The 16,726-nt window shown below is 34.2% G+C and overlaps 1 protein-coding gene and 1 long non-coding RNA gene across 7 annotated transcripts; both read right to left on the minus strand.

The window, feature by feature from the left end:
• Positions 1 to 2,011: 2,011 nt before the first annotated feature.
• On the minus strand, positions 2,012 to 4,676 carry LOC122300103. Of its 3 annotated transcripts, none has more exons than XR_006239907.1 (3): positions 4,218 to 4,629; positions 3,807 to 4,101; positions 2,012 to 2,239 (listed from the first exon to the last, which is right to left on the minus strand). It is a non-coding gene; the product is annotated as an uncharacterized LOC122300103 (long non-coding RNA). The 3 variants fall into 3 exon arrangements; XR_006239908.1 differs by lacking the exon at positions 2,012 to 2,239 and having other exon boundaries at positions 2,692 to 3,901; positions 4,002 to 4,101; positions 4,218 to 4,605; XR_006239906.1 differs by lacking the exon at positions 2,012 to 2,239 and having other exon boundaries at positions 2,692 to 4,101; positions 4,218 to 4,676.
• A 5,690-nt stretch (positions 4,677 to 10,366) lies between these two features.
• LOC122300104 lies at positions 10,367 to 15,163 on the minus strand. 4 transcript variants are annotated; one of them, XM_043110510.1, is made up of 4 exons: positions 14,942 to 15,163; positions 14,669 to 14,763; positions 12,683 to 13,338; positions 10,367 to 11,517 (listed from the first exon to the last, which is right to left on the minus strand). In XM_043110510.1, exons 3-4 carry the CDS (start codon positions 13,282 to 13,284, stop codon positions 10,836 to 10,838), a joined length of 1,284 nt encoding a protein of 427 aa, XP_042966444.1. In that variant the 5' UTR covers positions 13,285 to 13,338; positions 14,669 to 14,763; positions 14,942 to 15,163; the 3' UTR covers positions 10,367 to 10,835. The 4 variants fall into 4 exon arrangements, with proteins under 4 accessions (XP_042966444.1, XP_042966443.1, XP_042966446.1 ...); XM_043110509.1 differs by having other exon boundaries at positions 14,669 to 14,837; XM_043110512.1 differs by lacking the exon at positions 14,669 to 14,763.
• Positions 15,164 to 16,726: the final 1,563 nt, after the last annotated feature.

Consider the following 16,726-nt stretch of genomic DNA (forward strand, 5'->3'; position numbering starts at 1 on the left):
CACATTTGTTGCTTATACACACACTTGGCACACGTCGTTAGGTTGGCGACCCGTGATGTCATCATCCGGACGTCTCGATTTCCCCGTGTCCGTGCGTGGGGATTTGGGGGCGTCACATGTATAAATTATTTTAGACTTATCATCATTGCAATGTTTATCTAAAAGAGGGAGGAAAAGACCAAAAAAAAAAAGAATTATGCATCCATTTTTTTTCTACTCGATTCAGTTTTAGAAATTGAAATGAAGCGTAGGATGTCGTTCCATTTTCTAGTATAATATTATCGAGTGATCGACCGCAGTTGCTTGATAAGTAAGAGGCAGTAAAACATTTTAGATGTGCAAAACTACTTTATTATATTATTGGCCGTAAAGAGTTTCAGAGTCGAGTGAAAGCATTTGCACAAATGTGATTTTTACTATTACAAACTCAATGCCTAGTTAATCGCAAGGACTCAAGTATATGATACTTATATCAGATGATAGAAAGGGTAAAAAATGGAATTGAAAAAAGTAATTAATATGATCACATTATTTATAATTGTACATGAAAAAGATTCAATAATAAGCGAGGGAAGATTATTCATCCAATACATGCAGCTGCAACCTTTTTTGATCCAGGTTATATGTATAATGACAATTTTGAGGGAAATGTTGACATGATGGATGGTATAGACTATATGTTCGAAAATATGGTTGATTCAGATGAAAATGAAGCTTTTACGAAGGAACTACAATAATACCGCATGACAATACCAAAGATATTCACCGCTTCGACTATTGTAATACTAAAAACATGCCATCCTCATAGGTGAATAATATATGTTTTTCTGTTTTAAGATATGATATTTTCTATAAATATTTATGATATTTTGGTTTTTTTTTTTTTGATCATGTAGGAATATGTTGGGACTTTTGTAGAAAGCATACCGTACCGGAATTAATGAAATATGCACTTCGAATATTGAGTCAACCTTGTAGAACTTTATTTTGTAGGCGTTATAAAGAACTGCCACGACTTGATTTGAGAGAAGATTGGACAACAAGGGTGAATACAATGATCATAAATGGAAATTCTAAATCACTACAGTTAGAGCCAATCATTCTTGATAAACTTGGTGAAGACCACGATATTTTTAAGAATTAGACGGAGCTACATGAAGAACACTACATTCCTAATTTTTTTTTTATCACAACTGACTAGCAATACTTTAGTCGATTGGGTGATAAAGGATCTGAGCTTTTTTTTTTTTTTTTTTTTTGGGATAACTTTTAGAGAATCATTGGTGTAATTTATTTATGGTTATTTACTGCAAAAACGAGATTATTCTCTCACAATATAAGAGATCAAGCATTTTCCATCCCTCAAAATTGTCGTAAAAATCCCTAAAAATGGTAATATTTAACTATTTTCGACGATTCCAAATTTACTGCACGTTCGACGCAATTAATCCGCCACTTTTCATTAATTTCAATGATTAACAAAAATCGTGGATAAAAAATATATTTCTAGTAATTTCTTTTAGGTGCAAATGATAAACAAATTTTTACAAATGTCGATCCATTTAGTTATAAATCGTCAAAAAAGGTCGATTGCAGCAATTTAAATTATTGTAAAAGTTGAATAAATCGCCGGAATAGAGTCTTAGAGCATTGGCAATGGCTAGCCATTGCCAAGTCTAAAATTTAGCTAGAATATTGTGTTTTGGCTATAATATAGACTTCTAGCTAAATTAGTCCACATTGGACTAGCTATCTTCAACTCTAAAAAATAATATTATATTATTTATTTTAATAATATTTGATAATTTTTATTCTTTTAATATTTTACAAAGACACTACATATAGGAAGTTGGTATTCATTTGAAACTTCATTTGAGCTCTTTGGAGGGTCAATTTACTAGCATACAAGCTATAGGAAATTCACGGAACCTCACCCTCTAGCTTGGTATTGATACAACAAAAAATTGAATTCCACTAAATTGAACCCAAAGCAGCTATATAGCATGGAAAATTATCCAGAACTAAACAAACAAAATACATTGAATTTTATATATTCCATTGTTCACTTTGGTGTAGAATTGAGAAAATATACTAGTTAATGCTGGTTACAGCTTCCAATTTAGACAATCACCATGTATAAAAAAGCAATAAGCTCGAGTCATTGTGTATTTGGAATCGGCAAAGACAGACCTATCACTCTTGAATCAGTCAATTTTCTTGATTCTTGTTTCTCCAACTCCTGCACTTTATTTTTATTTTTTAAAAGAAGGTTAGCTATTAAATACCAACATTCCTAGGCAAGACCAACATTTCTAGATTGCATAATTTTTTATTCTCAATAAAGTACTTAATAACTCGGAGGATTTGAGCAATCGCCACAATCACATCTATTGCAGATGCAGATGTAGGTGCAAATTGCAGATGCAATTTACAGGTGCAGATTGCAGGTGCAATGTAGATACAGATTGCAGATGCAGGTGCAGATTGTAGGTGCAGATTGCAAATGCAGGTGCAGATTGTAGATGCAGGTGCAGATTGCAGATTGTCTATTCTAGGTGCAGGTGCAGATTGCCTATTGTAGATGCAAATACTATGCAAGGAAGAATATGTATATAATGAGCAGCCCAATATGCAAAACCATTCATAACAGACCATAATAGTTCATAACAATCTTGAGCAAATGAGAAAATAGTCATTAACATCTATATTAAATTTTCAGAATAATTGGAGAAAAAAAAAAACAATGTCACTAAATCAAAGTATAAGTCTGTTGATATGTTCTACCCAACAATATTGCTCAGAAGTATGGTACAGAACTCATTTTTTATTCTGGGACAGGCAATAAATAGCATCAAAGCCACTGCAGCTGGACTAATTGAGTATATGTGTTGCATCAAAGCCAGTGCAGTTGAAACATAAATTGTTGATACAACTGCATTTTTTCACTAATGTGTTGCATACTTGTTTTTAATTGAGTATATGCTTTGGTTGTAAAATAATTAAAAGAATCTATGTGTCTTTATGTGTGTGTGAAATTCAACTCCAATTTGGTGTTGACTCTTACTACACCTTATCTAAAAAAAATTATTGCTCACCAAATTTCTATGGGAAATGGAGGAATTGGCATGGAAGGCTTATCGGAAGCAACTAGGTGTGGTTAATGAGGTGATCTCTTTTCAATACACCATATTCATTCCATCAAGAATATGGAATGAATATAGCAGACCACTATAGACTCAACTTCACAAACTAGGAGCACAAACCAGATTCAACACATGTACCGAGCCATCATTCAAGAACACAAGAGGAATAAAAACATTATTTGGGAGTTTCACCTATATAAGAGTTCGTTCATACCCCCAAAGTACTCTAGGCCTCAAAATGTGAAAATGGAAACCCAAGTCTGACTTTTAGGCATATTGAAACAGAGTAATGAATTGAGAATTCTTCCTATTATGCTCATCATAGACATTACAACTTCCACAGAAAAAATGAGAATATTGCAGGAAAAATGAAAAAAAAAAAAAACTATGTGGGGACTTGATCTACAAGTTTAGAACTGTATTTTTTAGAAATGTTTTACAACTTCCTTATACCCAAGTTACAGTTTCTGGGGCTACCGAATATTGCAGGAAAGATGAAAAAAAAAAAAAAAAACTAGTTTACAACACCCTCGTACCCAAGTTTAGAACCATTTTCTTGTTATTCCTAATAATTATTTTCCTTGTATTTCTTAAACCAGAAATTTAACGCCCTACCAACCAGAAAAAAACTAGCATTCAAAGTTCAATTTGAAAAAACCTAACCAATGAAATTTTATCTTCCTCACAAAGCTTCACGCCGCCCCCTCCCCCTCCCCAACATCTGGATAGCATTCAACACAAAAATGCATTCAACACATCTGGATAGCATTCAACACAAAAACAATGAAAAAATAAACCTTCAGATGAGTCCAACCACAATCCTACCAATTTATAAATTACAAATACCAAATCATTTACCCGAATCGGAGCTTTATTATGGAAAATTTGTGGACGAAATGGCACAACCTTCTAGACGATGATTCACTGGCAAGGAAAGGGGTTCAACACATCAATGGTCCTTGCAAAGAAAAATACACGGAGATTCAATCACTTGATGAAGAGAAAATATGAGAAAATAGAAAGAGAAGAGGGAGAGGAAAGCGTTCTGGAGAACACACAGAGAATAGAGATTACCATTTGGGATGGAAGACGACGGCAATGTGGACGATCGACGGAGAAAAGGGGCCTTGAAGGTTGAAGAAGAGATTCATGCGATGGAAAGAACTGGGGTTCGCCTGGGTTGAAGAAGTAGAGAGTTTTGGGAGAAGAAAGAATAAAAAAAAGGAAATGGGGAGGTTTCGTCCAGAAGAAAGAAAAAAATTGACGGAGAGAAGCGGATTGCCTGGTCGAACAAGAGAAAATGGTTTCTGGAGAAAGAAAGAAGAGAAAGAGGAAATGGGGAGGGAAGGGCTCGGGACGAAGAAAGAGAATAAACGAGAGAACAAGTTAACTGAAAAAAATAATAATAAAATATGCGTTGGCCCCAGAACAGTACCTCGCCAAGTCTGGTGAGGAGTTAACAAATACTGTACATAAATCTCAAACTTGAAACATATAGCCAAGCCAATGCAGCTGCATTTTCTCATATTTACTTTTAATTTAGACTTGCATTGGCAAATGGCTAGGCCATTGCCAATGCTCTTAGTTGTTATGATCATATCGATATGTAGAATTGAAGATTAGAAAACAATATCCTTAGATTTGTATAAGGCATTGTGCTACTAAGAAAATTGATAGCTTCGTTTCTTAAATGGAATAGGAACTGGGTATTGTAATCATACTTGTAAAATTAATATTTTAGACTTATCATCGTTACAATGTCTCATCTAGAAGAGGGAGGAAAAGACCGAAAAAAAATTATGTATCAATTTTTTTCTGCTTGAATCAGTTTTAGAAATTGAAGTTGAAGCGCAGGATGTCACTCTATTTTCTAGTAGAATATTGTCAAGTGATCGAGCGCAGTTACTTGATGAGCAAGATGCAGTAAAACATTTTAGATGTGCAAAACTTCTTGATTACATTATTGGTCATAAAGAGTTTTAGAGTTGTGTGAAAGCATTTGTACAAATGTGGTTTTTATTACTACAAACTTAATGCCTAATTAGGACTCGAAATGAACTTGAAATTTTTTAGCATAATGGCTCAATAGTATCCGAGCATTCTTGCTCGGCATAATGGCTGGCTTACGAAGAATGGTTGAGCATACTTGCTTAGTCTGCTAGGCAAACTTGCTTGAATGATGCCAAACATGGAAGGACTGAGCATTCTAGCATAGGAGAGTATTCCACCATGCCCTAGGGGGTCAGAGTAGACACTAGGGTAACACAGAGTAGACACGGGGTAACATGGGTTAACTTAATAGACTTTCAATTTTACTGCAGCTGAAGGATCCAAGCACTATAAATAAGAGGACCAATAGTCAGTTACAGTGAAAAGAGAGAAAGTACAAAGTGAAGAAGTGAAAGGCGAGGTGATAGTATCATAGAGGAAAGAAAGAGAATGAGGGTAAGAGTTAAAAGAAGGAATGTGCGAGCCAAAAGTGAAGAGTGAGAGTGGTAGGCAGGGAAAGAAACTAGAGCATCTATAAGAGTGGGCGAGGTGGGTGAATCGGGTACTAGGGAGTGAGGAAGAAAGAAAAAAAGAGAGAAACGTACTCAAACAACTATTAAAAACTTACTACATGAAGTAAGTGGGAACTGTGCCAGTTCTATGAACAAGCTTTTGGATTATTTATTCATATTTATTAGCTATTAAGATACTATGAATATGACTAGCCATTTATTGTTGATTTTATTTTGGATTTAGGACCGATTGTTGAAATATTAATTATTTTGTGATATTAATGCATGTCTCTATAACAAGCTATATGCTCGTGCAAAAGACATTGCTCTACACATATCCCCATAACAATCTTAATTATGGAAATGAGGTTGACCAATTTGTTATAATTAAAAGATTCAATCAGAAATGTTCCAATTTTGAAATTAGTATTAGATCTGATTATGGATCTAGTCACTGGACCATGGCATGTGGCCACGAGTGCTATGAGAGGACAACTCTATGTGATGAAGGGGAGTAAAGATTGCACAATCCACTTGGAGAATAAAACCAAGTCCACATGTCACAGGATACCTTGAATAGTGGATAGTGAACAATGATAAATATGTGAATTTGGGATAAAATTAACTAAAAGATAAAAGAATGAGCCTTTTGATAAATACTGGATTAATTGATGTCTTATTCATATACTATGGCTCAGTTATTTTCAATCTTGGGTTAATAATTGTTACAAATATTGGTTACACTTCATTGAATTTAAAGCTCGTTTCTACATGTTAATTGTCTAATTGTCCATTGTTGCATCATTATATTTTACACTTTCTCATTATAATTTACTCATTTGTTCCCACTACTGGCACTAACTTTCATATATTGAATTGTTGAACTCACTCAGTCCCTTCATTCTGTTTTAGATGGAAATATACAATAAGATGACCACTAAGACCTTTACAATCACAATAGCTACCATCATAGTAGATAACCCATTTCCAATTACCGGATGTAGGATGGAGGACGGAGGAACGCAAATTTACTCCTGATCACATACCTATCCCAGGATAATAAATGGCCAATGAGAAAACTTATGGGAAAACTCTTGGTTCCCCTCTACTCTCCCAATATTGGAGTTATACAAGCCACCCTGTCATACTAATCTCTGCCCCTCCATCCAAAAATGAGTACCTACATTTTTTCATAGCCGACTTGTCCCTTGAGATGGGGGTATCTGAGTGGGACTTATCCCTATCAAGGGTAGAAGTATTTTCATGTCTATTTGGGACATAAAATATTGTTTATGTATAAGAAAGTTTTGGATGTTTTTCAAAGATGGTGTTGGAAGGCTTAAAAGGCCACCATGGTCTGATGAATCTAGGAACCTTCAGTAAGTGGATTCTAAGTTCCACCAAGTACACAAATTGGTCTTATGAGTTTGAGAATTTTATGGAGTAAGTGTTAATGCCTAGAAATGTTTTTTTTAGCTTATTTGCCTGACATTTCCATCCATAAATCGAAATTTTATAAGTTAGCATCTAAATTACTCTATAATGTGCTCATGTTTTTGTGTAAACATTGTGTATGTTCTATTTGTCTATATGTATAAATTTGGATTTTTGCTATGCTAAATCATGTGTGTGCTTGAGTTTTTTCATGATATGTCCAAATCATGTGTATATTTTGACTCATGCCTATGTGACATATTTGATTGTTGCAAATCACACTTATGTAATATGTTGGATCATCAGGAGTTGTGCCTATATTGTATGTCCGAATGTTAAAGCTATGCTTGCATGATATGTTCTCAATGCTATATTTCCATGTACCATGTTTCATATCATTTACATGTCCTGCTATTTTCACATGCTATTATCTCATGTTCATGCAAAGTTTATAGGTTGTGCATTAAAGTAAGTTTTCACATGCTAGTAATGGAATGAGTTGGGCCTTAATAAATGAATTTCAACTCAATTAATAACAGCCTAATTTATTATATGAAGTTGAGGAAGTTTAATTATTGTGCATATATGTAGGTGGGCCATGTGAGCCATTGCACCAAGCAAAAAAAGAATGTCTAGACTTCACCATTTTCAAGTTTACAGAAAGCAACTCTCACACCCAAACCATTCACATAATGGAAGTCACCCACGCTCCTAGAATCAAACGTCAAGATGCATCACATGCCTTGCCCTGCATTTTCAATTTCACCTAATGAAAGCTTCAAATTCACTCATGCCCCTGCACAAGCACATTTCACGGAAAACGATCTTGCACCTTATGGCCCTTGAAATTGCACGTCACAAAAAGCCATCTCACACCTTACGACCCTTCATTTTCACTTTGCACCAAACGCACCAGCCATTTTATGCAAGCTTCATTCCAAGCTAAATGTTGCTGCAGCAGATCATGTCCCTTCTTTTCTTTCCTTTCTTGGACACACAACTGTTGCTAGTAGAAAAAATGAGGCTAGGTTACACAGAGGAAAGTCACGCCTACTCCATTTTGGATATTTTTGGTCTATGTGCATAGAAAGGCAACTCATTTGTTACCTCAAGGATGGGAGAAAACAGAAAGGTGGGAGAGAAAAACATTTAGTTTTTGCTAGAGAGTTTTAGACTATGTTCAGCTGACTCCCAAGACCCATTTTTCATCATTTTCGATTTTGACATTTTTCTTATTGAATCCAAGACTTGTGGCAGGATTCAAGTTTTTATTTTCATTATATCTACATCTAAGTTGTTTCTCATTTCAGCTTGTGTTTATTTCAGTAAATTACCCATGGTAGTTGTGTGTGAGTTGAACTTATTCTTAGTGGTTTTCACTTTTTCTTTTAGTAGCGTTGAATTTATATTTATACGTTGTTGGATTGCTTAGTTTGCGTTGGGTTGTTTGGGGTTGTTAAGATTTGTGCTTTGGGTTAAATTAATTGGTGTTGAATAATTTTAAGTAGTGTAAATATGTTTTGGGTTAGATTGAACTCTTGGGAATGAGAAATAGTGGGTTTCAAAATTACACACATCGTGTTTGATGAAATCTCCCTTAGAATGTAAGCTTAGCAATCTTCCCGTTTATTTCTTGGGAACTTTGGATTAAATGACGTTGATGAATGTGGTTTAGCTTCTTAAGCGAGGATAACCATAATTTATTCAATGCACGTTCACGAATCTACTTAATAAACGAAAGTGATTGAAATAACGTCAATGTGCATTGGAGCAAAAATTCTTGTATTCGAGCTAGATATTTCTTATTCCCCACTCATGTTTAACACATTATTTTCTTCATTTTTCTTGCATATCCTTTAGCATTTATTCACTATCTTATGCAAAAGGAAACAAGGGCATTCTTAATAATGTCAAAAAAGAATCGATTTTCATTGTAAATAGAGTTGTAAATAGCCTTAGGTAATAATTTTCTTTTATTTTCGGTAGTGAATGAATTTGCAATCTAAACTAATCGTTCTTTGAAGAAATGACTTAGGGACTTCCCTAATACTACATGACAACTCTTATACTTAGAAGTATTTCTTAAAACACTTTTTAAAGCCAGTCAAAGTACAATGAATGGGTTTCTGGAGTGAAGTCATAACGCCTAATGCTAGTGGATGCAAAAATGTGGTAAGTGTGATAAAAGTGTTGCGAATTGCCATCTTAATTTTGAACTTTTGGTGAAGGCGTGTCAACCTACCAAGAGTGAGAGAGAACTCATGGTGAAGGCGTATCGATCTACTTGAGTGTTTCTCCTATAATGTATTCATAGTTGATTGAAAGGCATGTGTTGTGATGCAGTAAGTAATAGGTGCACACAATTCTTAGTGGAAACCATGAGGTATCCATAAGTGTTTATATTGAATAAGAATATGTGAATAATAAGAAATGGTAAGTGGTGCAAAGAGTTATATTGTAACAAGTTCATTTTTTTTTTTTTTTTAAATTCTGAATATGTGAAAAATACAATTCATAAAGATTTAACATTTATGCTCATGCATCCATGTTTATGTTTACCTTATGCATGTTTATGTTATCTTTTGTGTATGTTTGTGACATAACTTGCAGATATTTTTCAAAATCTTATTGTGGTAATTCCACTACCATTCTCCCGAAAGGTAGAAGTAGTGATAGGTTTAGAAGATAGCAAGCAAGATAGGGAAGCGTAAGCCCCATTAGTCATATGTGGTTGAAGAAATTCTCACGTTCAAGAATCATCTCAAGGAGATTGATAAATTTATAGAGATCATTTTGAAGTTGATAACATAGATACAAAAGATCTAAGGAAAAAAAGAATAATGTTTTTAATTATGTAGCACAAGCCAATTTTTTTGAGGGTCATGAAGGGTCAATGGTTTGGGTCCCTACTTTTGTATGAATGTTAAAAACATGATGTTGTGGGATATAATAGATTTTGTTTTGGTACCATGTTATTTGATCAATCCCTTGTTATTTTTTCACTGCAAGTTATTTATACTACTATAAATATGCTAGATGCCTTGCTTGTTAATTATCATGAATAAAGAATATGTAACCTAGTATTGCATATTCCAATGCTTCAATCACTACTAAATCTCAAGCAAGGATTGGAGGTGTCACAAATTTCATTTAAATTTGTCTTCATCTTGCATCTCATGAAAGAAAATGACTGATATTTTATATAAAAAGTTTCAATCCGAACCGCAAGATATTTTCAACGCCATGCATCAAATAACATATATACAAAAAATGGGAGGATTTGTATACTTACGTGAAATCATTTTCTATGAACGCAACCTAGATATTCCACATATGAATCCTCGCTACATTTAGATATGAGATCCAGCTCATCATCAAGAAGTTAACTTTACAATTGAGCATCATAATAAGTTTATATTTTCTTATGCAGCTAGACTAATCGTTGGTTTAGTGAGCATGCAACGGAATTGCTTATTCTCAGCTCAGCCTGAAATAACCTTCTGGGATTCAATCAAACATGTCCTGTCATGGCAGCTAGAATAATAACTACAAGAGCATTGCCAGGGCAGGTTACCCTCTTCCAGGCAGTTAATTCCAGGCTATAACTGTCATGCTCTCAAGTCTAAGAACTTCTGTAAGCAAGGGACTAAACATGGATCCCTGTTTAGTCCCTTGCAGATGCATAAGACCAAATAAATACAAAGATAAAGTACAGTTGTTTTGCGTCTCTGGAAATTAATCAAGACGATTTTCCACATCATAAAGAATGGCGGGTTCGTCTTGTGATCTTCCTTCGAAAGGGCCTGCATGCCTCGATGCTGAGATCAACAGCCGCTGCAAGTGCCATAAAGATGGCAGCATCCTCCACACATGTTACATGTCGCAAGGCCAATTGTACCAATGGCTTGCTTCTCTTCCCTTCCCCTTGCACTCTGCAACTCATGACAAAACCACCAACAACTGGACCCAATGCTGCAAAGTCTCCACTGCTTTGTGGGCTCGGTATTGGAGTTGCTGCTGCTCGCATTTGTCTGTCAGTGTCTATGAAAAACTCACCCCCCTTTTCAGCGTTAATAAAAATCTCAGATATAAGAAGCTCCCCTCCCTCTTGGTCATCAGAAATAAGTCGAAATCGACAGCAGACAGAATCTCGGATGCCACGTTCACGCCATGCCTCAAGCTTTCCCCATGGCTGCCAACTCTCAGGTCTGCAAATATCTGGGCGAACAATCAACCAAGCTCCTGGGTTGGACCTTGCCACCCAATCACAACCTGTTGACGGCACAAATGGAGTTGTTATGAATGCTGCTGCAACAGCCGAACCAGAGAGATCATGTATCTTCACCTTCCACCCCTTCCTCTCTCTTCTCTCCATTTCTTGGTCAGAACTATCAGTAGATCCTGACCAGTAAGTGCTCAATGGGTCCACTTGGGGTACCCTGACAATGCATTAGACCTGTTAAAAAAAGGGGGACAAATAGCAGTTTGTCCTACTGAACGACATGGCTAACAGAGAAATAGAAACAAGGAAATATTAAAGTCTTTTCACGTACAATATCTTTCACGTATTGCAACACACTCCTCAAGGAAAAATTAAAAGTGCATTATCACTTTTTTTCCCTTTTTTGGGGGGTGGAGTAGGGAAAGAAGTATACAATGACAACAACAAAAATCGCTGGGAAACAGGATAAGTTCCTTCTTTTAAAGCTTTTGGCAACCAAATGGAACCTCATGAAAGATCACTGATTTCTCTTGCAGATTATATGACATAAAAAAATGATTTTGTGTTACTTTTACCCATAAAGTGCATGCCACTCAAAGTTACATATACCGTTACGGTTTAATTTGTGGACTAGTTTCTCAACATGATGTAGTCAAAACCATACAAATCAGGAACCTTACGCATCCGATTATTGGCAAAGAATCTTGAGGAGCTTCAATTTTGCCCTGTTCTCAGACTTCAACTTTAGGGACATCACTAGATTCACTATGATAGCAATGTACTGGTCTGGGTTGGTGACATTAAATTACAGGAACACGTGGGTAATTTATTTGAATGGAACTGTGTGATTAAGACTTGGTTTTCATATATTAGTCTCACTTTAGTGGCTGATTTGGATGACCGGTGCCAATGGTTGATTTGGACAAAAAGGGCCAATCAAAACTTTGAATCAAGGGATGATATGCAATGATTTAAAAACTTTGGTGGCATGTTAGAGTAAGATGCCAGTTTAGAGGGGAAGAATTACTGCATCTTACTCTAACAAGAAAATTTAATTATTGGTTAGGTATTGATCTTAAATGTTTATTTTCTTTTACTTTTCCTCCTCCTCTCACTATATGGATAAACAATCTTGACATATGTTTTAAGTGTCAATCAAATTTTATAATTTACTCTAACAAGAATATATATTTATTGGTAAGGTAGTGGTCTTAAATGCTTATTGTCTTTTACTTTTCTTCCTTTTACTTTATGGATAAACAATCCTGATTAAGTGTCAATCAAATTTCATATAACAGACAACTAAAAAAGAGAGAGAGAGAGAGAGAGAGAATGTTGCAGTGATTTAATGGGAGTAGAAGATATCATGCTTGTCATATCACCTGTCTCGACTAAACTTGCAACTGAAGATAGGCTGTTTAATGGAGCCTTGAAGCTGAACTATTTGAGGACTCAATCTAGTCACATCTTCAAACTGGAAAATGTATCTTGGATCAGGGTCCAGTTTCACTCTCAAATGAAGCTCTGGTCCTGGTTTTCCACTCTCCTGCTTGTTTTTGCCAATACCTATCCAACCACTGAAAAGAATTATGGGCCTCCCTTCACACCATTCTGGACCAACCTCCAGTCTAAATGACCCAATCTGCTGCCTCTTGATGCTTACACCACAATGAGACCCTTTCCACCCTGTAAAAACAACTATCTCTAAAGATGCATGAGTGCCATGGAAACAGCCAGGTGCCAACAAGGCCTTCAGATCAGATTCTTCAAGATAAAAGCTTGAGGCAATACTGTGAGAATCAGGGGTAGCTTCAACAGAGGTTATTAAGGGTACTGATGTTGTCTGTACCGGAAAACCTCGAAGACGAATTTCACATGAACATGGAGAAGAAAGTGCATGAATTCCAGCCGAGTTATAACTGGGCCCAGGAATCCTCAATCCCAGTGAGCCTATAGACAACCTAATAAAAGCCTGAGGATCCATTAAGGTTACAAATTCTTTTCCATTGTAGATCTATTCTCCGATAGCTCAAGAACCCTGCAACATCAGGAGGTAAGTGACTTGATGGTAAAGAAAGAGACTTTCACTTAGTGAAGACATTCACATTTCTTGTTGGTGGACTCATTTTTCTATTCCCGTGGTTCTATTTCAACCAAAGTTGAATAAGTCAATACTTTTGCAGTATGTTATAAACAAGAAGCAACCAGCAACCCTGTATAAAAACTTATATAAAAGCAGAGATTTTTGGAGTACGAAGGTGATAAGCATCAGTAGGACAAAAAGGGAGAAGCCTTTTTTCCCAACTATCGATATGTGGTCAGTTCATTGAGAAATAGGTCACACAATTTGTGCATTGAGATATACTCATATCAGTATATAACTTTTGTAGCACTCAAGGCCCTCATGGGTTTTGGCAAAATTTCAGAATTTCCTCTGACAATTTACACTCAACAACCAGCATGTCAGCATATATCCTAATTACAAATTTCAACTGAACAACAAATTACAAGAAGTATCCTAATAAATATAAGAATGCAGAAATTCAAATGGGCTTGTGTCACAGACTCTCAATCCAACTTCTCTACTGAATTGGCTTAAGAACATCAACAAAAGAATCGTTGGCTTCCATATTATTTTATGGTCAAATTTCTCTTTGAATTATTTAGAAGGCGATTAAGCAAATATGCGGCTTTTTCCTATGCGATACGTTGTTCCAGATGGCTAGTGATTTGAGGCTTCTTGTAATTTTCCTTGTATATAGCAAAAAACTAGTAGCCTTGCATGATGAAAGTCCTCTGCTTAATTGTACACTCGTTGTAAACCTGTTCAACTTCAGAGTTTTACTTTGCTCTTTTGAGTCGTATAGCATGAGTTACTCAACTGAGAAACTCCGATATGGTAAAGATCAGTTGAGTCTAGCTTTCAGGATTACCGGTGCAAGCCTCAATACCAATAAGATCAGACTTTCCTTATCCCACATGTTCTCGTCAAGCAAACAGAAACGACGATTCAAGGAAATCAAACTGCACTTCTTAGTACTCTAAAAAGAATACTAAATACTTCAAAATTCAACCATCATGTGTGGTTAGCGGAAAAGCAAACAACAAGCAAGGGTTTTGATTCAAACGGAGGAGTTATACCCCATGCAGAAAAAATAAACAAATTTAGCTAGGGAATGAGTAACCCACAAATGAAACTAACTGCAACCAAAACAAGATACTTGAGCACAAACAAAACCAAGAACAAATAGACACAACTAAAGTTATGCCACAAAGGAACTTAAAAAAAGAAGAAGAAAAAAGTGTGGCAAAAAGAGCACAAGAAGCCAAAGTAAGAACATATATCACACAACAAGAGCCATCTTCACCTCAAAAATGCGCAGTTGAATTCATAGCTCCAATTCTTCACAAGAACAACCATTTGAGAAATGAGAATGAGATCCTGCTCACCCTTTCTCTCTGCCTGAATATCAACACAAGTGGGCATTCGCGTCTCTAACTCTTGTAAGCAAGAATGTGGGAATTTACAAACAAAAACTATTGTGGGGAGGGATCAGTTCGTTGAACAAACAAACCCAATAATGAACTTTGACTTGCATCCAAGACTGAGAAATCAAAAAGAAAAAAAGAACAGTACGTACACTCTTGCGCTGATCACGACGACAACCCCAAATTGCTTCTCTCTTTCTCTCGTCGCGCTAGCCGAAGAAACAATAATATATTATGCTTTTCTACCGATCATGCATTATTTGTCACGGAATAGACGGAGAAATTGAAGGGAATTATCCTTTATTTGTATTAGTTTTTTGGTGCAGAGAACTAGAAGGTAGAAGCAGAGGCTGACAATGATGGGAAGGGGATCTCCGCACTTCACCTGAAAAGTTAAATTAATACCGTTCAAAAATAAATTACGGATATTTTTAGCATCATATTTCTTAACAATTAAATAAATAAAATTTTATTTTTTTATTGATTTTAATTAGGAGAGAGAGAGTGAAACATGAAACAAATTCGATGATATTTATTATTTATTTAATATTATTTAAAATATTCTATGTGCATTAATAAATATTATCCAATTTATTTTGTTTCCTTCTCTCTTTTATTTTAGATTTTTAAGTTCCAACAAAAACTTGATTAAACTTTAGAACATGTTTGGAATAGAGATGATAATTTTAAATTTGAGATAAAAGTTTAAAATATTATTTTTTAATATTATAATAATTTTAAAATTTAAAAAAGTTAAATTAAAGTTTAGAAAAGTTTAATTATTTATTATATATTTTGTGAAAATTTAAAAAAAATATAATGATGATATGAAAATTTTGATTTTGAGATGAGAATTCTCTACTCTCAAACTAGCTTTAAGAGTTAGTTTAAATTTAAAGATAAAATGAGATGATTTTAGATGAAAAATAAAATTTGAATAACATATTATATTTTAATTTTATTATTATTTTGAAATTTAAAAAAATTAAATTGAAATTTAAAAAATTATATTTTTTAATATATTTTATATAAAATTATAATAATAATATGAAATAAAATTCTTTTCAAATGTAATCCAATCTAAAAGTCATTGTTGTGTTTTAAAATTAAAAATTCTTTTCAAACAATTCAAGATAATATTTTTTACAATAAAAATACGACAATAAGAGGAAGCACTTTTACAGGGCTGAGGCAATAAGATCCGCCCACGTGGCGTCTTATATGGAGGGTCATAAATTTTCAACAATTTAGAAATCGGATTTTAGGGAATCGAATAGTACAAATTTGTAGTTGCTAAAGTTTTTATTTAATTATTATTTGACAAAATAAATAATACGAGGAAAAGGAAGAGAGAGACAGGGATCGTGATTACAGCTGTAATCAAGCAAAAAGTCTCTTTACCGATGAATATAGTGGAATCGCTATCCGACAAAGTAGTAGTCCACGTCTGCCTTTTTATTTTTTAATTTTTAGAAAAATAATTATAGTTATAATTACGAATGCATAAATATTATATAATTATTTTAAAATAAATAAATAAATATAAGATTTATATAAAAATAATAAATCTTATTTTTCAAAATAATAAATATTATTTTTTTAAAAATAATTTTATAATATTTATACACTTCACAATTATACATAACATTATTCTTTTTATATTACATCTTCTTATTCCTTAATCACCAACTCCAATGTTTAATATTTGGTTACCTATTATTTATACAGATCAAAGGTGTTTTTTTTTTTTTTTAATTTGCGTTTCTTTATTTTTTTAGTATTCTTATTTTTATTTTTTAATATTTTTAAAATAAAATATAAAAATACTTTAAAATAATAAAAAATCTACACTGTCGGTACCAAATTCAATATCTTTAATCGATTGCTCTAACATCATCCTTAATATTTCTTATTATCTTTCTTTAGTATTAAAGTAT

The sequence above is a fragment of the Carya illinoinensis genome, chromosome 2 (assembly GCF_018687715.1).
Source record: "Carya illinoinensis cultivar Pawnee chromosome 2, C.illinoinensisPawnee_v1, whole genome shotgun sequence".
Lineage (NCBI taxonomy): Eukaryota > Viridiplantae > Streptophyta > Magnoliopsida > Fagales > Juglandaceae > Carya > Carya illinoinensis.